The sequence below is a fragment of the Macaca nemestrina genome, chromosome X (assembly GCF_043159975.1).
Source record: "Macaca nemestrina isolate mMacNem1 chromosome X, mMacNem.hap1, whole genome shotgun sequence".
Lineage (NCBI taxonomy): Eukaryota > Metazoa > Chordata > Mammalia > Primates > Cercopithecidae > Macaca > Macaca nemestrina.
The window spans coordinates 26,150,079-26,174,426 of NC_092145.1; the positions used below are offsets into that span (position 1 = coordinate 26,150,079).

The 24,348-nt window shown below is 37.1% G+C and overlaps 1 protein-coding gene across 8 annotated transcripts in view; it reads left to right on the forward strand.

Moving 5' to 3' along the window:
• LOC105468455 (SNF2 related chromatin remodeling ATPase 1) overlaps positions 1-24,348 on the forward strand; it is a 76,958-nt gene that overhangs the window by 19,977 nt on the left and 32,633 nt on the right. For 4 of the 8 annotated variants that reach the window (XM_011718620.3, XM_011718621.3, XM_011718622.3 and 1 more), the window contains exons 10-19: positions 4,033-4,142; positions 5,819-6,045; positions 7,024-7,145; positions 10,835-10,870; positions 11,812-11,964; positions 13,711-13,843; positions 15,119-15,267; positions 17,361-17,480; positions 22,672-22,782; positions 23,041-23,154. In XM_011718620.3, the coding sequence (XP_011716922.1) occupies positions 4,033-4,142; positions 5,819-6,045; positions 7,024-7,145; positions 10,835-10,870; positions 11,812-11,964; positions 13,711-13,843; positions 15,119-15,267; positions 17,361-17,480; positions 22,672-22,782; positions 23,041-23,154 (1,275 nt within the window). The remainder of the gene's footprint in view (positions 1-4,032; positions 4,143-5,818; positions 6,046-7,023; positions 7,146-10,834; positions 10,871-11,811; positions 11,965-13,710; positions 13,844-15,118; positions 15,268-17,360; positions 17,481-22,671; positions 22,783-23,040; positions 23,155-24,348) is intronic. The other 4 variants (XM_011718623.3, XM_071088364.1, XM_071088365.1 and 1 more) reach the window with 1 other exon arrangement.

Here is a 24,348-nt window from a genome sequence, read left to right on the forward strand (position 1 = left end):
CTTTATAATCCACCCATCTTGGCCCCCCAAAGTGCTGGGATTACAGGCGTGAACCACTGTGCCTGGCCCCAACTTTCTATTCTTTGATCGCAACTTCTCATCTCTTTCTAGTACTTTCGTTCATGTTAATCCTTCTGTACTTGTCCTGTTACCTCACAGAGACCTCTAATCCCCAGACCTCTGCATTTTCTCCCCATGTATCAGCTTATTCCTGTTGTGACTTTTTTTCTCTATCCAGCAGTTAACTCATTTTCTATCACTCAAACCATCTTTGGCCAGTACTCCTAAGCTCCCTTGCTCCCTTCTCCATCTGCCATACCTGCCTAAAAACCGTAACCTGGAATAATGTAATGTAACTGTCTCTCTGTCTTCTGGGTTTCAATTTTGCTTCTGCCACTTACTAGCAGAGTGGACGTCTCTGTATTGGGGCTGCCCAACACTGGTAAAGAAGATTTCACAACTGCCCAGGTTGGAACCACTATGATTCCATGTTCTCTAACATAAGCTGAGATGTTGTGATACTGGTGATCCTTCAACATGACCTTCTACAGTCTTCTTCCCTGTTTCCTATAACAACTATTTCAGACCTTCCCCAGTCTCCCCAAGACTTCTATCCCAGGTATCTCTGCCCTCCTTCTCCCTCAGCAGGTAACATCATTCCTTTCTCAAAGAGAAAAAAGAAGACGTTAGGTAGGAAGTCCTTCAAGGATGTCTACCTTCCAAGGAGGCCTGCATCTGTGTTACCTTCTGTTTGAGTGGAAGAGGTGTCTTTTCTCTGGTTAGTGGCTAATTCTCCCATGTGAATCCTTTATCTCATCTCTTCCTATTCTTTATGGACTTTCCTCCATGATTTATCTTTTTAGTTGACTATATTTTCTACCTCTTTTTAATTGACTATATTTTCTATCTTTTTAACCGACTATATTTTCTACCTCTCCATCCAGATTGGGTCTTTACCCTAAGTGTAAACATGCTCAGGTATCTCCCTTATTAACTCCAAACCCAAACACGTACCCATCCACCCTCACACATATGCAAAACAGTGCTCCCTCAACACTGCGTCCCTCTGGCTGTGATTCCATTTTCTTCCCTTGATAGCTAAACTTCTTGAAAGAGTAGTTTATCCTCTCCATATCTACTCCCTAGTCTCCTGTTTACTCTTGAATCCATTGACCACTGGCTTCTATCCATTCCATACAACTGAAACTTATCTCACAGTGTCTTCAATGACTTTCCAGTTGCTGAATTCAGGGTATGCTTTTTGGTCAGTATCTTGGCTATTGCTTTGAAGCTGCTAACCGTCTCTTCCTGCTGAAAACTCTTTCCTGGTTGGTTTCTACGATACTGTTCTCTTTTGGATTTTCTTTCACCCTTTGTACACCCCTGGCAGTCCCTTTTGTGGGCTTTCTTTCCTTGACTGTCTCTTATAAAGTTTAGTGTTTTATAGGGCTTTGTCTTTGACTTTCATACATACTCCCCCTGGGGAGCCACGCCCATGGTTTTACCTACCACCTATATACTGATACCTCCTGAACTGACCTCTCTGTATCCTCCTCCTAAGCACTATACTTTCATATCCCCTTGCCTTCGGAGTCTTTTTGCTTAAGTATCTCACAGGCAGTTTAAACTCTGAAGGATATCTTTAGAAATCTTTGAGGCTCACACCAGAAACCAGAAGTCTTCTTTTACTCTTCCCTTTTCCTTACCTCCCATAGATCTCTAATAATAATAGCTACAGTTTATTGTCTACTGTATACTTAAGTTCTACACATGTACTACCACAAATTTCCACAGCAGACTTGGAAATAGGTATCGTTATCCCCATTTAAAAATGTTTGACCAGGCACGGTGGCTCACGCCTGTAATCCCAGCACTTTGGGAGGCCGAGGTGGGTGGATCACGAGGTCCAGAGATTGAGACCATCCTGGCCAACATGGTGAAACCACATCTCTACTAAAAATACAAAAAATTAGTTGGACGTGGTGGTGGGCGCCTATAGTCCCAGCTACTCGGGAGGCTGAGGTAGGAGAATGGCTTGAACCTGGGAGATGGAGGTTGCAGTGAGCCGAGATCTTGCCACAGCATTCCAGCCTGGTGACAGAGTAAGACTCTGTCCCCCCCCCCGCCCCCACCCCCAAAAAGTTTGGCGGGCTGGGCATGGTGGCTCACACCTGTAATCCTAGCTCTTTGGGAGGTCGAGGTGGGCAGATTGCCTGAGCTCAGGAGTTGGGCAACATGGTGAAACCTCATCTCTACTAAAATATGAAAACTTAGCCAGGCGTGGCGGTGTGCGCCTGTAGTCCCAGCTACTTGGGAGGCTGAGGCAGAATTGCTTGAACCTGGGAGGCAGAGGTGGCAGTGAGCCGAGATTGCCCCACTGCATTCCAGCCTGGGCAACAGAGCGAGACTCTGTCTCAAAAAAAAAAAAAGTTTGGCATATACACATAGCATATATTTGTTTTTGGATGAACCGATGAGGAAATAGGCTTGGAAAAATTAGAGTACTTTCCTAGGCTCACAACAGCTAGTCAGGACTGAGCTGATTTTAGAATTAGCTTGATCTGGGTTTGAATTCCACATCTACCACTTGCTAGCAAAGTTCCTTTGATGAACTTACTAAAATAGACTGATAACATTTCCTTGAGACCATCCTGGCCAACATGGTGAAACCACATCTCTACTAAAAGTACAGATTTTTGTAAGGATTAAATAATACATGTAAGGATTTATTGTAAGGAATTACAATATTTATTTTATTTATTTATTGTAAGGATTCAATTTATTTAATTTATTGTAAGGATTAAATAATACGTGTAAAGTTCATAGTATAGTGTCTGGCACATTGTAGGTAGGTACTCTATAGATTGTAGCACTATTTTCTTGTGATAGAATCTGTCTTCCAGGTATATACTGATTATTTTTATCTTGTTTTCTCTATTCATCTATATTTTCCTTCACATTGAATATTTTCTCCTCATTTATATATTTAACTACAGTCATGCACTGGCATAACAACGTTATGGTCAGCGATGGACCGCATAGATGATGGTGGTCCCATCAGATTATAATGGAGCATATATAGAGACCTGATATATGGCACTTGATACTGGCATTGCAGATCAAGTAGGGGAAATGATTGATAGTGAGTAATGGTGCTGGGAACTTGGTTTTCTATATGAAAAAACAAATAAATACATATGACATATAGGTTTGTGTAAGAACACTCTATGATCTTAGCACAATGATGAAATCACTTAACAACACATTTCTTAGAACATATCCGCATCATTAAGTGTCACATGATGGTATTTGAAATGACCTGCATTTTTATTTCATTTTTGAAGACTCCCTGATCGATACTCTGACTTCAGATTTCCTCTCAGGTTTAAAAATCTTGTTGTGGGCTGGGCGCAGTGGCTCACACCTGTAATCCCAGTACTTTGGGAGGCCAAGGCGGGTAGATCACAAGGTCAGGAGTTTGAGACCAGCCTGGCTAACATAGTGAAACCCTGTCTCTACTAAAGATACAAAAATGAGCCAGGCATGGTGGCGCATGCATGTAATTCCAGCTACTCAGGAGACTGAGGCAGGAGAATTGCTTGAACCCAGGAGGCGGAGGTTGCAATGAGCCGAGATTGTGCCGTTGCAACTCCAGCCTGGGTGACAGGATGAGACTCTGTCTCAAAAAAAAAAAAAAAAAAAAAAAAAAAAAAAAAAAAAAATCTTATATTACAGCAGCTTTTTTTTTTTTTAAAGGGTTCTTTAGTGCTTATTCAGCAACCAATAGTCTTGTCTTAATTTTTCATGTATTTTGTGCCATGAAGTCATGAATGCCTACTTTAGGTCCCCTATTCTGATTTTCTAATGGACTCTTGCTTGGTGGTTCTTTACCAAGAAAGTTGGCAACTGGTATTGGTAGTGTTTGTCAGACTTTGCAGTGGGAAGTAAATTTCACATTAATGTTGTTAATGAAATACATTAGTAATCATATTAAATGTTTCATAAACTTTTATAAAAATGATCACCTTTTAGGTTTTAAAACCATTTTTGTTACGCCGTATAAAAACTGATGTAGAGAAGAGTCTGCCACCTAAAAAGGAAATAAAGATTTACTTGGGGCTGAGTAAGATGCAACGAGAATGGTGAGCTATTTCATTTCCATTAAAACTTATTTGTATGCAAGAATTTACTAAAAATTAGCTTTGTAGTTGTTCAGTTATGCCGTTAGTTCAAAAATTACATTTTATATTTAAATGGCAAGTTAAGTAGTTCAGATATTCTCAGAGAAAGTTTGTAAGTATTTTATTTAACCTTTTGAAAAGAGTATAGGTTTTGGAGTCTATAGATCTGTGTTTGAATTCCATGCATTACCACTTAATAGATAGTTATGTTGGGCAAGTTACATAGCCTAAATTTCCATTCTGTAAAATGAGGATAATAATACTTGTGAGGATGATGTTAGGATTAAAGGGGGGTAATGTCAGTGGCATACTTGTTAGTTAAAAAGCATTCTTTTAAAGCATTCCTTGGCCAGGTGCAGTGGCTCACATCTGTAATCCCAGCACTTTGGGAGGCCAAGGCAGGAGGATCGTTTGAGCCTAGGAGTTCAAGACTAGACTGGGCAACAAAGTGAGACCCCATCTCTACAAAAAATAAAAAATAAAATTAGCTGAGCATTGTGGCACACACCTGTGTTTCCAGCTACATGAGAGGCTGAGGCAGGAGGATTACTGGAGCCCAGGAAGTCAAGGCTGCAGTGAGCCATGTTTGTGCCACTGCACTCCAGGGTAGGCGACAGAGTGAGACCCTGTCTCAAACAAAAGCATTCTTGCTTTTTCCTTCAGTGAAAATGGTTATAACCATATTACTAGTGATGATGAAAATGTTGGTGATTGTGGATATTACAAAAATAGAATCTGGAATGGTTAGATAAATGCAATTAAAGCAGGAAATTGACAAGGGAAGTCACAAGGAATCATAAATGGGAAGTGTTAACATAATAGTGCTGCTAATAGGAGCAAAATGTTATGTATATAAATACAGTTAGATCATGTATAAAATATATGATTTCTTTACTACACAAGCCAGTATAGGGTAGAGATTAAGAGTATATTCTTTGGACTCAGACATAAGATCACAGCTTGGTTTTGTCCCTTCTGTGACCCTGAGTAAGTTGTTTAACTTCTCTTAGCTGCCTTAATTTCCATCTGTAAAATGGGGATGATACTAGTAAATAGAATTGTTATGAAGATTTAGTGGCATAATTCATATAAAGCCCTTGACGTGGTACTTGGCACTTGCACTCAGCAAAAGTTGATAATTATTATAATTATATATTATCACTGATCAGGTATCTATCTATCTATCTATCTATCTGTCTATCTACACACACACATAAGTCTCTGTTTGTAGGGGTGGAATTGTAGAAAAGAGAATGAAAAATGTTTATAGGATCAGAAAAAAATGACCTGTGAAGACAGGTATAAGAAATTGAAATTGTTTCTAGTTCAAACAAGTAAATGTTGGATGTCAAATTCAGGCACATGCTGTAGTTATTAATAATTAGCAGATAGAATTCTCTAAATAATTATCAACTGATGGCAATTTCTGGTCATGGATAAAGCAGGAGGAAACAGGTTTATAAGCAGCACATAAGTTCACATGTTCAAATATTCATTACTTTGTTGGTTTTGCCCATCAGATTTAATCTCAAATCAAATCTTGTTTAAACAGGAATCTAATCTGATGGCCAAAGGAACATTTCTTTATGACATTAACTTTCTAGTAATTGATGAGTAATTACAGTTTAAATTTTTAGGTATACAAAAATCCTGATGAAAGATATTGATGTTTTAAACTCTTCTGGCAAGATGGACAAGATGCGACTCTTAAACATTCTGATGCAGCTTCGAAAGTGTTGTAATCATCCATATCTGTTTGATGGTGCTGAACCTGGTCCACCTTATACCACTGATGAGCATATTGTCAGCAACAGTGGTAAAATGGTAGTTCTGGATAAACTATTAGCCAAACTCAAAGAACAGGGTGAGTAATAAATTTTTAAATTAGCATGGAATAAATTTATATTAATGACTTGTATATAAATAAATTTTTTCCATATTCATTCACTCAGTTATTCAGCAGACATTGTTGAGTACTTACCATTTGCCAGGAATTGTCCTACGGGCTGGGTGTACAAAGATGAATAAGACAACAATCTTTGCCTTGGATAAGCTCACAGTGTAGTGAGGAGGAGTAGTTGCAATTCATTGTGATAAGTGCTCCGATATGTTGAGAAACTGGGAGTTGGGAAAGTCTTCACAGAGATAACCTTTGAGGAGAGCACTGGAGAATGTGTACGAGTGAACCATAGGGAAAAGGAGAGGAAGGGTTTTCCAGGGCAATGAAACAGAGGTGTGAAATAAGGGAACAGAGAGAGCATATGGTACTTGGGGTAGAGTGGCAGTTGTTGAATCTGGAAAGATGGATGCAACCAAATTATGAAAGGTATTTTAAACCATGTGTTAAGGAGTTAGGACTTTTATTTTGAAGGCAGAGGGAACGTCAGAGAAGATTGGCTGTGAAGAGTGACAATCAGAGTATGTCGCTCTTACATATTAGGAAGAGAACCTTGAAAGCAGTATGGAGGTCTATTGAGAATGAGAGACTAGGAACAGGAGACTAGTTGGGAGGCTATTGCTGTAGTCCAGTGAGAGAGCCTGTGGACCCATCATTCATCCTTAAGAGAAAGTAAAGGCAGTCTTTTAAGTCATTGCAATATGCAATATGTGTGGAGTATTTTTGAAGACCTTAAAAAATGCCTAACTCAACAAATGCATAATTCTATATATAGCATCTCTTGCAGTTGTGTGCGTGTGTGTGTGCACGTGTGTGTATGTGTGTGTGTGTGTTTAGTGGAGTGTTCATGTGCTCTACATTTATGTTGCATATGTTTATTTCGTAGCTTTTAAGTTAGTTTTACACAAGTTGTACAACTCACTTTTTCTTGGCAAAATGTTTTAGGTTCAAGGGTTCTCATTTTCAGCCAGATGACTCGCTTGCTGGATATTTTGGAAGATTATTGCATGTGGCGTGGTTATGAGTATTGTCGACTGGATGGACAAACCCCGCATGAAGAAAGAGAGGTGAGGAAGAGAAAATAAAATAAGACTTCAGAAATCAGAGTTCAATTAAGCAATGTGTATCAACATTAGGTAGTTTTGAACTTTTGCCTTTTCTTTAGGTGGGTGCATTGAATTTCTCATTACCATCTCTTTCTCTCTTCAGTCTTCAATGTGGCTTCCATTCCACTGACTCTTTACAAATCATCTTTTTCAAGGTCTTCAAAGACATCATCACTTATCTAAAGGGCACTACACCATCCCATCCTTATCTTCTCTAACCATGCCTATCTCTGACCTTTTAAATTACTAACAGTTTCTCACCTTACTCTCTGACCTCCAATTTTATGTTATTTTCTTTTCCTGATTTGCCAGCTATAGCAGACCTTTGCCATTTGTGGAGTTTAATAGTTGAGATTTTGCCAGTTTATAAGCAACCCTAAAGACTCATGAAGCATAGTAATTCGTAAAGGGAATGATCTTGGTTCTTATGGAGCTCTTGTAAAAACTAAATGTGACAACATAGGTATAGGTATTTATCATGAATTTAGACCTTGGGACACTAAAAGATTGGCGTGCAGGAATGAGTCACTTAGTGATTAAACTTATCTAGTATGCAGTATTTTTCTCAAACATGGAAATTCTTGCAGGTCTTTAGATTATTCCTCACAAATGTCATGGGTCTAATGCGTTTAATACCCTTTAAAGCACTTGTTCTTGGAAGGCTTTGCTAATTTATCTTCTGTTTTCTGTGATCCTTCAGAGCTCTGTCTTTGGCTTCTGTTTTAAGTCCATACAGTAAGTCCTCACTTAATGTCGTTGCAAAAAAAAATTAGCCAAACATGGTGGCACGCCCCTGTAATCCCAGCTACTCAGGAGGCTGAGGCAGGAGAATCACTTGAACCCCAGGAGGTAGAGGTTGCAGTGAGCCAGATCATGCCATTGCACCACTCCAGCCTGGGCGAAATAATGAGACTCTGTCTGAAAAAAAAAAAAAATAGGTTCTTAGAAACTGCGATGTCAAGCAAAACAATGTATGATGAAATCAATTCTATCTTAGGCTAATTGATACGAACAAGATTTAAGTTCTGGCCAGGTGTGTTGACTCATGCCTGTGATACCAACGTTTGGGATTGGGAGGCTGAGGCAGGAGGATTGCTTGAGCCCAGTAAAGACTAGCCTGAGCAACATAGCGAGACCCGGTCTCTACAAAAATAAAATGAAATGAAATTTAAAAAAGCATCAGCCAGGCATGGTGGCATGCACCTGTAGTCCCTGCTACTCGGGAGGCCACGGCAGGAGAATGGCTTGAGCCCCGGAGTTTGAGGCCACAGTGAGATGTGATTGTGCCACTGCACTTCAAACTGTGTGACAGGACAAGACCCCAATTCCTATGGCATATTTCTGGTCACAAAGATCATCAAACTTCTAAATAAAGACCAAAACACTTACAATATTAAACATGGAAATAAATGTGAGCCATACATACATTTAAGAAAGATGAATAAAAACAAGATAATTATTTACCTGCTTATTCCAGTTCAGCATTATAGTGGTTGGAGCTTCTTCTGGCAGCTCAGGACCCCAGGGAGGAACTAGCCCTGGACAGAATGCCATTCCATCACAGGGCATGCTCACACACACACCACTCACACTGGGACCGTGTAGACATGCCAATTTGCTTTTTGTGCACAGCTTTGGGCTGTGGGAGTGCACAGAGAAAACTCATACAGACATGGGGAGCACATGCAAAACCCATATGGACAGTGGCCCTGGCCAGGAATTGATTGTTGTTTTTTTTTTTTTTTTTTTTTGTCATCAGTTTTATAATGAAACGATGTTACTCGAGGACCTGCTGTACTCATGCTTTGGGTAAAGATCATGATTTTATGGTATAGTGGAAAATGCACTGAACTTGGTTTCAGAAAACCTGAATTTTAGCACCAACTTCACCACTTCGCAGCGTGTGCAAGCCATTTAATTCTCTGAGCCTCAGTACATTTAATTCTATTATAAGGATAATAATACCTAGGCTTCTTTCTCTGACGATGTTGTTGTGAGGATAAGTGGATATAATAGGTATGAGCACAGTTTTAAATGACATATTGCAGTACGTACTGCATGTCATGAAATTGCACACAGGGCTTTCTCCCTTACACCTTTAGGGCCCCATCTCAGGCTACACTGACTCTCTCTTAGCCAGCATCCCTCTCCTTCCGTAGTTGCAACGGGCACTCCGTTCCTTGTGTGCCTCCTTATTGAATCTGGTTCTAGCATACCGTAGTGTTCACAGCAAGCACACAGACCCTTTTCATATTAAAGGTTTTACTGCTACCTCTATGGGGAAACAGTTGCAATAACATTTATACATTTGAGGACATTTCAAGGCTTACACTATTCCCTGTCCTATAGTTTTTTCACTCTCTCTGAGATGGCAACTTGAAGCGTTACTGAGCTTTTGCTGACTTATTGCTGAGGATTGGTTTCCCCAAATCCATACTAAATATAGGCCCTATGGTACCATTCAGGATGATCCTTGTTCCTAGGACAAAGAGAATATCATGGCAGAGCAGTACGTGCTTTCTGACCTCAAATAGCCAATTTGCATTTCTGACTGAGCTCTCTACTGTTTACCTATTTATGTCCAAATTGTTCTGGTTTTTTAAAATTCCAAACAATGTTATCCCCTCAGAGACTCTGAATTTCATGTATTGACTTTAAATATAGCAAAGTCAGAGCTGTTCCTTTTTTCTTGGAAATGCCCTGCTTTCCCATTATGTTGTCCACACCATCATTTCATCTATTTTCCCAATAAGAAGAAGACCACGTTTGATTCCTTACTTTGATTGTGTGCCAGCTGTGAATAAGTAATTCTTTCTCAACAGCTCTCAGATTTTCCCTTTCTCCATTACTGCAGCTAAATTCAGCTAACAAAGCCAGTGGTCATCGTCTGACTCAGTTCCTGTAACCTCTGCTTAATTGGCCTCCTCACTTTTGTAGGGAAAGGAACTAACATTTGTCAAGCAACTACTATAAGCTAGGCAACTTAAAGTTCCAATTGAATTCTCCCAGCAGCCCGGTAAAGTATTGGTATAATTTTCTCCATTTGAAACTGTGTCTCAGAGAGATTAAATACTTGCCCAGAATCACAGATGTAATCAGTGGTGAAGTTGTGATTCATGCCCAAGTTTTTGCTATTTCCTCTACACCAAGGTGCCTCTCACTACACCACGCTGCTTTCTATACTGCCCCCTTTACCTGCTCTGCTGACTGTGATGGTGGAAGTCACCTTCTCTGCCTAAAACTTTGACCATGCCATCTATTTATTTTAAAAAGATTGCCCATACTTTGTGATTGTGCAAGTAATATATGACTGCTGAAGGAAGTTTTGAAATTAAATACAAGTATTTCTGGCCAATCTTTTTAGGTATATGTAATATGTATAAGTAATTGGTATATACTTCATATACTATATGTAAAGTACAGTATCCTGATACTTTTTTCTTGATATTATATTGTACTTTTTAATGTCCATAAAAATAATTGTAAAAGTAATTTTAGGGTAATATTTCACCCTATGGATGTACTGTAAATAATTCATCCCCCTATTGTTGATCATTTAGGTTGTTTCAAAATTTTCACTATTATAAATAATGTTATAGTGAAAGTCCTTATACATAAATCTTTGTGCACATCTCTGATTATTTCCTTAGGATAAATTCCTAGAAGTGGAATTTCTGGGTCAAAGGGTATGAACATTTTTAAGGCTCTTGATGCATATTGCCAAATTGCTTTCCACAAAGGTTGTACCAATTTATACTCCCAGCAGCAATGTATGAGAGTGCCCGTCTCACCGCCCCCTCGTCAACATTGAGTATTATCATTTTTTTAATCTTCAAAAATGTTATTATGTTGCTTTAGTTTGCATTTATTTGATTACTAGCGAGAATGAACATTATTGTTGTGTTTTCTAACCATTTGTATTTGTTCTGTGAATTGTCTGTTCTTTTTTTCTGCTCATTTTTCTACTGGACTGTTTTTCTAATTAATTTGTATGAGATCTTTATATAATAAGAATATTCATATTAATTTTAAGATTCTTTACTAAATACCCCTGGATTGTCGTCCTGATTTTCTTCATTACTTACCTGCTTGTTCCTTGTTACCATACTGATAGAAATCTTCTTACTTTCCCCTTTATCCATTGCCCTCATTCCCATTTGTAAACCATTTTCTCTGTTGGTTGATCTTCTAAACTAATCATTCATAAGCTAATGGAAATGAAGTTGAGCTTTCTGATACTTCATTCCCCAGATATATTTCAGCTCTCAATTAAAATGTTTTCATTATTATTGTTTTTAAATAATGTAAATGAATTATTACTTGCTTAGTTACATTTGTCTATGTAATTGTTCTGAATTTGTCTCTATTGATGTAAGCTTTTAAAGATTAGGAACTTCATTTATATAATATACTTTCTACAGAAATTCACACAGTACAGTATAAGTATAGACGCTTAAATTTTTTGAAGATGGAAGAATATTATAAAGTATATTTATAAGGAATATTATAAAGTGTGTGAAGATTTTCCATATGTATTTTAAATGATTTTATTTGTTTCTTAAGGACCCTGATAGTCTAATTTTATTTTTCTCTTTTTCTTCTATCCCTCTATCAATTAAAAATAAAGGAAGCAATAGAGGCTTTTAATGCGCCTAATAGTAGCAAATTCATCTTTATGCTAAGTACCAGGGCTGGAGGTCTCGGAATTAACCTGGCAAGTGCTGATGTGGTTATACTATATGATTCAGACTGGAACCCACAGGTTGATCTACAAGCTATGGTTAGTAATCTTTAATGGTGTCAGAAATTTATCATAGCTCTGAATACTATTGCTATTTATACACATAAAGGTCATTTATGATAAAAAGGTAACAATTTTTGAGAGATTTTGTAGAAGTTACAGTCGATTATCCTGGAAAACACAGTTGCTATGCTAATAGCAAAGACAAAAGAAATGAAAGCAAACAACAAACACACCCCAGATCCAACTATAGCATTTTTTTGTTGATTTTGGTTTTTATCATGAAATAGAAATATCAGTTTTTTCCCATTCCTACAGATTGAAGAGGGCACATACATTTGTTTTAATGAAAAGGATTAAAAAACAATCTCTTGTTATTATTCTGCTTAACAACTAAATATATTAAAATCCTTAGTAGTGAAATTAGGAGAGGTAGGATTTTAACTTTCATAAAAAAAATTTTGGGAGAGAAGGCAAAAAGGCAAGAAAGGAATATATTCCAGAAAAACACTTGCTACTTAATAATGATACCATGCAAAAGCTATTCTACACTTAAAATTTTTTTTAGGGAGCAATTTTTCTGACCTTTCATCATGACACTACAGGTAACCCCTTTGATATTTTGGTGTCATTTATTGAACTAGAGCTACAGCTTCTCTCAATTTGACTCACATTTTCATATAAAGAAATATAATTTAGAAGTAAAAAGATACAAAATAACTTCTTAGGATTTTGAATATATAGCTATGGGATAATTGTCTTTTTGGGGGCAATGAAAAGTCATATGCCAGTGAGGTATAACTTAGAAGGCTTTCCTTTTATAATAGAGAATTGAAAGGGATTGACCACTGGGACATTCCAAAATCAATATGCTTTGGCGTAATTATTACATTACAATGGTATTGAACTACCTGTTTGATATGACTAACTAGGAGTAAGCCCCAGTAAGTTACAGTGTTACTGAACTGGAAAATTTAATAGTGATAGCACTTCATTTCTGTAGAAGTCTTAGTGTACGTCCAATCTTTCAGGATTTGTTGGTTCAGGTTTAATGTGAATATGTGTAGGGTATTGCATTCTGTTTTAAAAATGTGCTGTGTTGAAACTTTGTTACTAGGCTCTAGTGTTTTTATATGTAGTACAAGGCCTGTTTTGAACTTAAATTTTTTTTTCTCTACTACCCTCCTCCCTTTACCTGTTTGCTCTAGTAGCTTCTGTGTTTTAAAAATACTCTCCCTAGATGGTTTTATATCACTAGAAGTTTGCCACTTGTCACCTGTACCAACTATAAACCATAGAACCAATTCTAGACTACTGAATAGTAAGGATATTAATATCCCATTAATTTTTATAGCTCTACTGCATATCCCTCAGTAAGCAGAAAGAAGTGCCTGATGATGAGATAAAGCAGACTTTTGCCACCATAGCAACCCTTACTAACTACTTAATAAAATTCCTTACTAGTTTGGAGGATGTTTATATTTAGTGGCTTAAAGTTACTTAGTAACTCAATCCAGAAACTTTTGGCTCCCTCTTTTACTCATCTTACAGGTGCTTTGCCCTTTGTCCTGGAAGTTTCCCATTAATGGTACAATATAATATTTGCAGAGTTCTTTGTTCCCAGTGGTCTTTAGATATTCTCAATATTCATCATGCTCTTTTCCAAAGTGTCAGATCAGGAGATAAAGAACTAATTTTATTTTTAGAATTTTACAGCATATGATGGCTATACTCTAAATTTTATCCAGAATATCCAATATCTTATATTAGGACTCTTTCTACTAGGATCGAGCACATCGTATTGGTCAGAAGAAGCCAGTACGTGTATTCCGTCTCATCACTGACAACACTGTTGAAGAGAGGATTGTAGAGAGAGCTGAGATAAAGCTGAGACTTGATTCAATTGTTATACAACAAGGTATTTATACATAGAAACTTAATTAGGTGTTTTTTGTAAAACACATGTAGTTTTCTTCAAAGGAGATTACTTTTAATAAAAGTTGATCAAAATTTGAAAACTTAGAGGAAAAATTGAAACATCACTGTGTATCCCATGAGTCTGTACAATTGTTATGTATCACCTAAAAATAAAAGGAAAAAATTTAAAAATGCTAATTGAGGCCGGGTAAGGTGGGTCATGCCTGTAATTCCAGCACTTTGGGAGGCCGAGGCTGGCAGATCACCTGAGATCAGGAGTTTGAGACCAGCCTGGCCAACATGGTGAAACCCTGTCTCTACTAAAAATACAAAAAATTAGCCAGGTGTGGTGGCGTGTGCCAGTAGTCCCAGCTACTCAGGAGACTGAGGCAGGAGAATTGCTTGAACCTGGGAGGTGGAGGTTGCAGTGAGCTGAGATCGCGCCACTGCACTCCACCTTGGGTGACAGAGCAAGACTCTGTCTCAAAACAAACAAACAAACAAAAAATGCTAATTGAAATCTTCTGAATTGAAACCCTAGCATTTAATATATGGAGTAGTTGAACATTACTAGCTTATTCTTGAATGTCAGTAGCATGCTTGTTGAAGTACCTGAGATTATTTAGCAGATAAAATGGCTACTTTTAATTTTTTGAAAACACATTAGAGGGTACCTTTTCATATAGAGAAGTTTGATCTGAAAACAAAGTTTGAACATGAAAAAAAGTTTCTGTCCTTCTGGGTTTTAACTGAGTTTTACAGAAGGGAATTCATATAGAAATAGAAAGTATGTTAGAAGAAAAACTTGTAGGGTTGTTCATTAAACAAATAACCTTAATGCTCACTAATTTTTTTTTTTTTTTTTTTTTTTGAGACGGAGTCTCGCTCTGCCGCCCAGGCTGGAGTGCAGTGGCCAGATCTCGGCTCACTGCAAGCTCTGCCTCCCGGGTTCACGCCATTCTCCTGCCTCAGCCTCCTGAGTAGCTGGGACTACAGGCGCCCGCCACCTTGCCCGGCTAGTTTTTTTTTGTATTTTTTTTTAGTAGAGACGGGGTTTCACCGTGTCAGCCAGGATGGTCTCGATCTCCTGACCTCGTGATCCGCCCGTCTCGGCCTCCCAAAGTGCTGGGATTATAGGCTTGAGCCACCGCGCCCGGCCTTTTTGTTCTTTTAAAGCTTTATGGATGGCTAAACGTGGTAATGTCTGATTAGAATGATTATGCCTTCTTTGGAATATAATTGATTGAATATGTACAATTTCAATTTTTATCATTAGGAAGACTCATTGACCAACAGTCTAACAAGCTGGCGAAAGAGGAAATGTTACAAATGATACGGCATGGAGCCACCCATGTTTTTGCTTCTAAAGAGAGTGAGTTGACAGATGAAGACATCACAACAATTCTGGAAAGAGGGGAAAAGAAGGTTAGTTAAAATAGCATTTTATTTTCATGCTGGATTGTTTTAATATCAGCATACTTCAGCATGCTTATATTTTCATTGTACATGTTTGTCTACATTATCTACATGTTTCAGATAACTCATATTGTCTCCAACAACTTGTAGATCTATTTCCAGGGGTAGATTAAGGCTTAAAAACTTTTTTTTTTGGTGAGAAAGACTAAGAAGCAGGGTTTAAAATTGAGTGACCTTATATCTAATGCTTTATTGAAAATACTATACCTAAAAGCCAAGTAAATTTTGTGTTTAATCACATGTATAAGGAATACATTTTTTTTTTTATTAGAGACAGGGTTTTGCTCTGTCACCCAGGCTGGAGTGCAGTGGTGCAATCATAACTCATTGTAGCCTCTACCTCCTGGGCTCACGTGATCCTCCACCTCAGCCTCCAGAGTAGCTGGGACCACAGGCATGTACCAACATGCACATCCTGTTAATTTTCTTTTTTAGAGACAGGGTCTTGCTTTGTTGCCCAGGCTGATCTTGAACCTCTGGCCCCAAGTGAGCCTCCCATCTGCCTCTCAAAGCACTGAGATTATAGGCATGAGCCATCATGCCTGACCAGGACTATATTTTTATTTTATATATATATATTTTGCCGTGGACTAGAAATCATCTACTGATACATTGGTTAATTGAAAATCTTTTATAAAACATTTCATGAAATACTAAATCACTATTTGTTAAAGCATAATAAGTTGTTTCAGAATATTGTAATTTTGTGTTTAATTCACTTTCCCCTCTCCACACATTATGGATAATTTTAAACATAATTAGACAGAGAAGTATAATGAGCCCCGAAGTACTTATCACCTGTTTCTAACAACCATCAACCAGTCCCGTTCTGCTTATATGCCCCATTATCTTTTCCCCTCCTTGGATTATTTTGAAGCAAATCTCAGACATACTTCAGCTGTAAATAGTTCACTGTGTATTTCTAAAATAGAAGGACTCTTTAAAGATAGTCATTATAACATTGTCTCACCTGAAAAACCCCAATACTTCTTTTTTGTTTGTTTGTTTGAGACAGCGTCTCACTCTGTCGCCCAGGCTGGAGTGCAGTGGCTGGATCTCGGCTCACTGCAAGCTCCGCCTCCCGGGTTTACGCCATCCTCCTGCCTCAGCCTCCCGAGTAGCTGGGACTACAGGCACCCACCACCTCGCCCGGCTAGTTTTTTTGTATTTTTTAGTAGAGACGGGGTTTCACCGTGTCAGCCAGGATGGTCTCGATCTCCTGACCTGGTGATTCGCCCGTCTCGGCCTCCCAAAGTGCTGGGATTACAGTCTTGAGCCACCGCACCTGGCCAACCCGAATAATTCTTTAATAACACCAAATATCCAGTTAGTATTCAAATTTACAATTGTTTCATAAATATTTATACTTAAAAAGTTTTCTTTTTGTTTTTAAATCAGAATGCAAATCAGAATACAAATTGCCATTGGTTGAGATTTCATTCCTATCTTTTAAAATCTATAGGCCCCTTCTCCTGCCATATATTGTATTCTTTGTAATTTATTTGGTGAAAAGACTAGGTTGTTTGCCTTTTGACTTAATCACAGTGTGGATTTTGCTGATTTCATCTCCATGGTGTATTTTACTATGTTTGTTACATATTTTGTAAACTGGTTGAATTTGCTTTTCAGAAGAATTTTGTAGTTCAGGTAATAACCTGCATTTTGAATAATCTTGTGTTAATATGTTTCATATTGGTATGCAAAATGTGTTATTTTAGTCCATCTTTGTCTTTCGCTTAGCTTTAGCTATTTGTCCCATTTAAATTATGCAAGAGCGATTATGATGTGGCTACAACTTCACTGATAAAAGATTTTAAAGAAAGCCTAAGTGAGAGTACTTAGGAAGCACCATTTAAATATTTGAAATACTTGGGCAAGTAAAATTTACACTTCAAGTTTGATGTTAGCATTGCATTCGTACCTTGTAAATTAGCAGACTGGATATTTCATGTCAAAACCTGACTATTAAAAAGGTAGAGATTCCACAGACTTTTACAAGTAATTCAGTGATTATTTTCTCATTTCAATGTATTCATCTTTAGACTGCAGAGATGAATGAGCGCCTGCAAAAAATGGGAGAGTCTTCTCTAAGAAATTTTAGAATGGACATCGAACAAAGTTTATACAAGTTTGAAGGAGAAGATTATAGAGAAAAACAGAAGGTAACTTTTTACTCTCAACCATTAGAACCTCAAATGAGCATTTCTCCCCATAACAATTACAAAATAACACTGGCATTTACCTATTATAATACCCTGCTCTAGAGTGAAATTTGATATAGGTCTAGAGATCTCATGCAAGGTGTATCTTTCATATATTTTACTGGTTTATCGTCATCATCATCATCATCATTTTTGCTGTTGCTGCTGCTGCTGCTACAACTACTACTGCTAGTACTACTTTTGTTATTGAGAAGCAGAGTAGGATTGAGGTTGAATTCCTGAATTCTGGAGCTGAAATCTCAACTTTTGTCACTAATTAAGTGACTGTGGGTATTCTCAGTTTTCTCACTCATCAAATGGAGGTTATAATAGTTACATCATAGAGGGATTCTGATGATGAAATGAGTTAATACTCATAAAGTTATTAGAATAGTGCCTGGCACTTAATGTTAACTATATGAATAATAATATTAGTAACATTTAGTTACTTAAATGCAGAAGGACTTTGTTACATGTGGTCTGTTGAAGAAACGGGGGTTTTATCTATCTTGCTTTTTAAACTGAAATTAAGGCTGGATTTTTAAAACTTTTTAAATTACTTTAGACTTACAGAATAGTTGTAAAAGTAGTACAGAGCTAACCTATATCCTTCACTCAGCTTCCCCTAATATTAACAGTTTACATGTTAGTATAATGATCACAACCGGGAAATTAACACCAGTTTTTCTCCTAATGTCCTTTCCTGTGCCAGGAAAAGGATATTGGTTAATTATCTAATTAACTGGTGTTAGATTCCAGGGGATCTAATCTAGTATCCCACATTGCATTTCTTTAAAAATAGACTTTATTATTTTTTCCTTTTATTTTTAGTTGACACATGTTAATTGTACATATTTATGGGATGCAGAGTGATATTTTGTTACATATATACAATGTGTAATGATCAAATCAGGGTAATTGGTATATCTACTGTCTTAGCACATTTGTGTTGCTGTAAAAGGATACCTGAGGCTCATCGTTCTACAGGCTGTAAGAGAAGCATGGCATCAGCATCGGCTTCTGGTGAGGGGCTCAGCCTGCTTTCGCTTATGGAAGAAGGCAAAGGAGAGCCGGCGTATGTAAAGACCACATGGTCGAGACAGAGAGAGAGACAGTGCCGGAGAGAAGAGGGAAATGCTAGGCTCTTTGTCAGGAGCTAATAGAGTGAGAGAACTCACTCATTACCTCGAGGACTACACCAAGCCCTTCATGAGAGATCTGCCCCCATGACCCAAACACTTCCTATTGGGCCCCACCTCCAACACTGGGGATCAAATTTCCATGTGAGATTTAGGGGACAAACATATCCAAACTATAGCATTCTGCCCCTGTCCTCCCAAATCTCATGTCCTTCCCACATTGCAAATTATAATCATTCCATCCCAATGGTCCTCAAAAGTCTTAGCTTGTTCCAGCATCAGCTAAAAAGTCCAAAGTCTCATCTCAGTCCCAACACATGTTTCTTACAGCTGTGAGCCTGTAAAACGAAAAGCAAGATATTTATTTCTAAGATACAATGGTTATATAGGCATTGAGTAAACATTTCCATTCTGAAAGAGAGAACCAAGCCCCATGCAAGTCCAAAACTCAGCAGGGTAGACATTAAATCTGAAAGCTCCAAAATGATCTCCCTTGACTCTGTGTCCCACATCCTGGGCACACTAGTGTGAGAGATGGGGTCCTGAGCACTTGGGCAGCCCTGCCTCCAGGGCTTTGCTGGGTACAGCCCATGTGGCTGCTCTCATGAATTGGAGTATGGTGTCTGCAGCTTTTCCAGATAGGAGTTGCTCGATGCTGGTGGCTCTATAATTCTAGGGTCCCTGTAACACCCCCAATTCCACTAGGCAGTGCCCTTGTTGGGGACTTTCCGTAGGAGTTCGAACCTCACATTTCCACTCAGCATTGCCTTAGTGGAGTCGCTACACAGGGCAGCGCCCCTGTAACAGGCTTCTGCCTGGAAATCCAGGCTTTCTAATACATCCTCTGCCATTTTTTCCTCTGTAATTGATACATACCTTGTGGGGAGATCTTTCTCAAACTCTTACTGATTTTAGCATGTATTGGTGGAGCTTGGCTGCAGTAGTTATTGTGGTGTTTCCCCCCTAATGGTAATTTTGTTTTTTCTTCATTTCACCTATATGTATTTATTAATTGATATTTTTCTGTGTGGAAGATCTACCCCTTCTCCCCAATTTATTTGTATCTTCAGTTATTTATTTATATCAGTATGGACTCATGGATGTTTTGAGTTACAATCCAGTTCTATCTTTACATATTTTGTTGCTCAAATTGCTCCATAAAGCTGTTATATTTTTGAACTGATGGAAATGAATTTTCTTAAAATAAAAAAGCTCATTCTTAGGTACTTATTTTACTGAAAAATGAGAAGAACCATTTTGGTTTTGCATTTTAGCTAGTATGCTGATAATGCTTTGTTTCTGTTATTGCTTCTGATAGCTTTTAGTTTCTTGACTTGTATTTGTTAGATTGTCCTATCTCTAATCTTCACTTAGACTGCTTATATTTTATCCTGCTGAGATGGAGGTGATGGCCTATCTGCACAGGGTGGAAATTGCCTTTCCTAATATGCTTTTGAGATCTCATTATGTGATATAAATTTTATTAATTTTACAATTATTCCTACAGACTTATGGGTACTAGGAGTGTTTTATAAAGTGGAAAAATTTTAAACAATGAAGTCTAAATACCAGTGGAGCTTCTTATCCGCATTTTTAGAGAAAAGTTAGTACAATTCTTGTCTATCTCTAACTGGTTTCCGTGTGCTTCTAATTTTAGCAAAGTAATGATGCATAGATAAAGAGAATTTTAATAACTATGATGACTTGTATTTTTATAATTAAATGTCTGACAGTAACAGTGATGTCCAGAATCACATTTTTTCTGAATATTCTAAGCTGAGATTATATTTTATTTCTGCCTCTGTATTTTCTAGATAGGTTCTTAAAATAGGTTTAAATTATCTTTTGAGGAGAAGTGAAAACTTAAAAGAATATCATTTATAAATCATGGAAATTATACATTGAGGTAGATTTTCATATATGGTATGTTGAATCAGTTGCATTACTTTTACAACCATACCTGGTAAATTAAGTCATGATGGCTGTGATCCTGAATAAATTAACCCAGATAAGTTAGCATTAATGTACTCTTATGTGAAATAAACTAACTCAGTATGATTTATTATTTTTTTGAAAGTTGAGGAATTGGCCTTTAATGTTTGTTTCAAATTTGAATGCCTAGAACATCAAACAAGTATAGGTTAAATAGCTAAATACATCACTTGTAGAATGTAAGTTTAAACTATTATTAATTTAGTTTTACTAAATTAATAATCGAGACCATGGTGAAACCCCGTCTCTACTAAAAATACAAAAAATTAGCAGGGCATGGTGGCGGGCGCCTGTAGTCCCCGCTACTTGGGAGGCTGAGGCAGGAGAATGGTGTGAACCTGGGGGACGGAGTTTGCAGTGAGCTGAGATCGCTCCACTGCACTCCAGCCTGGGTGACAGAGTGAGACTCCGTCTCAAAAAAAAAAAAAAAAGTATATATATATATATATATATATATATATAGAGAGAGAGAGAGAGAGAGAGAGAGAGGTTATTTATAAAATATCTCTTTCAATACAGTCACTTCACATTAATCCATCTGAAAGAAAAGGGAAATTTGTTTCATTGCTGTGGGAATTTCTAATTTTACTTAATAATCTCATTACAATATCAATATCTCATAGGCTCTTAGATGGTCATTTATGCTGTTTCTTGTAATTAAGAAATCTCATCTTTAGCATCTAAGACAGATATGCAACCTCTGAACACTGCAGTGTTGGGAATCTTACCCCTCTCAGGGCAGTTTGTTTCACTGTTTCATATTCTCTGGTTCTCAGAAAACTTTTTATTTGAGTTACAAGTTCCTTGATGAAAGAAATTATTTTATTCATCTGTATATCCCTGACACTGACTTGCATACAGTGCAGTAGGTACTTAATTAATAGTTAAGTTATATTGAGTAGCCATTTACTTTCTCTAACTTTCCACATTGGTTTTAATCTTAGGGATCAACAAAGAACTATGTTCTTTTCTATTTGATAGACTTTCACATATGCAAATGTCACCATTGTGTCTGTCTTTAGCCATTACTTCTCTAGGCACTGTGAGAATTTGTAAATCTCTAACCACCCTGGTCATCTTGGTTTATTATCCACTCTTAAAATATGATGCCACGGTTGGAATTCAGCCCTTATATTAGATCAAGTAGAGTGAGACAACTAATGGTGGATTAATGCCCCTTTTTATGTAAAGACTCTAGGCTAAGGATTGAAATAAAGAAAAATATGGATTGGGAAGCCATTTCTCAGACTCCAGAACATTGTAGTGTCAGTTTTGTCTGTTGACTGTTAAATTATATTTTCTAGCTGATAATAGGGTAAAATTGGTAATGCTGCCAAATCATGGTTCATGCTACTTTGGATGTTTAATAATATCTTGTATTTAACTCTTGGCAGTTTACTTAATGCTTTCACATATATGATCATATGTAATCCTTAAGGTAGGTATTATTATTCTCATTTTGCAGATGGAAAAACATAATTTCCCCAAAGTTATATGACTAGTGAAGTAGCAGAATCTAGGTCTTTCTGTTTCCACCAACTTTTCCAACTCTGCCATACCTACGTTTCCAGAAGGTCTCATTTGAACGTTTCTCTTTATTTGAAGGGATATATGCTTGTCATGTTGATATTTATTGTTTACCCCTTTCATCTGTTTCTAATTCATACACTTAACTACAGTTACCATAGTCGATGTTACTCTTCCTTCTATATTAGCTACCTTTATTTCATTTGACAAAACAAAACAAAAAAACAAGCAGATTGTACAGATTCTTCTCAATCACCAAGGAAGAACTAATTTTTAAACATACTTTCAAATAAAAATAAAGAAAACTGTCTTTGCATCTAAACTTGGTGTACCACTATGTTTTGGAACTTTGGAGGTAAATTGTGATTTATAAGGCAAGTTTTGATTCTTCCTGGTGGCTTTTGCTTTCTTATGTTTCTGCAGCCTTGATGTACTTGATTTTGTTAAAACTGTTTGGAGTCATTAAACCCCTTGTTGTTGTTTGTTGTGTATAGCTTGGCATGGTGGAATGGATTGAACCTCCTAAACGAGAACGCAAAGCAAACTACGCAGTGGATGCCTACTTTAGAGAGGCTTTGCGTGTCAGCGAGCCAAAGATTCCAAAGGTAAAACTGTACAAGGCCAGTTTTTATGTCCTAAAGTAGATTTCTCTTGCAACATGATCTATGGGTCAGGTTTACTTATATCATTGCCAAATCATAGTCTCTAAAATATAACAGTGCAAAAAAGTATTTGATTTGGCCCAGCCATATAAATGGATTTTATTGTATTTATTGTTCCATATATAACAGAAATAGCAAAAGATAAGTAAGTTTACTTCCTGTACTGAAAAGAACTATATATAATATATTTTCCTCTCATAGGCTCCACGGCCTCCAAAACAGCCAAATGTTCAGGATTTTCAATTTTTCCCACCACGCTTATTTGAGCTCCTGGAAAAGGAAATTCTTTATTATCGGAAGACGATAGGCTATAAGGTATTTTTTCCATTTTTAAGATTAATTTAATATAATATTTAAAAATAATTTAATCTGTTAATCTAGACTAGAAGGTGTTGCATTTTGAGAGACTGTAACAGTAAATCACAACAGTGATGCTTTTAAAACCAAAGAGGAAGTTTAACTAGATGTAAAACATCTAACTACTCAATCACCAGTACAGTCATCACTAAATGAGATTAATGAAGGATTATGCAATATTTCAAAATAGTAATAACAACATATTATTTTTATAATGCCAGTCTTTGAATAGTTAAAGAATATGTAGAGAGAACAATAGGTATGCAGTTAAAAGCAAATATTAATATATGATAGGAAATTTTTGATCATTTCCTTAATAGGTCCAAGAAATAGTATTTCTGTCTTTATTGCTTATAGGTTGCTGAAAGCCTTGCTGGTGGGTAGTAGATTGTAGTCACTTAGGTGTTAAAGATAATGATAAACTTGATAGTGAATTATACAATTTTAAAATGATCTTTTGGTATTTGGAATTCTTATTTATATAGGTAGATAGAATCCTAGTTTTCATGAGTGAAATTTAATATTTGTCACACTAAATCTGTCATATTGAGAGAGTAAGCATACCAGGTAATTTCTGTATGTTGAAACTGACTTCCTAGTGAATGGAGAGAGATGACTAAAGGTATAATAATGACTAATATTAAAAAATTATAAAATATTGGCTGGGCGCAGTGGCTCATGCCTGTAATCCCAGCACTTTGGGAGGCTGAGGCAGGAGGATCACTTGAGGACAGGAGTATGAGACCAGCCTTGCCAACATGGCAAAACCCTGTGTCTACTAAAAATACAAAAATTAGCTGGGTGTGGTGGCAGGTGCCTGTAATCCCAGCTACTCGGGAGGCTGAGGCAGGAGAATCGCTTGAACCTGGGAGGTGAAGGTTGCAGTGAGCTGAGATCGCACCACTGCACTCCAGTCTGGGTGACAGAGGGAGACTCCGTCTCAAAAATAAAATAAAATGAAATAAATAAAATATTAACACAATTTTAATTTTATGAAGTGTTCTGTTTTATGAATTAACAGCTGTGTTTTAAATTTTATTTTGTAAACCTTTATCACAACTGCAACTGTGACCCATTATTTTAATTAGTAGCTGGAATGTGCCTAGAAAAGCTCCATGTATATAAGATACTTATATCTTAACTCATTTATAT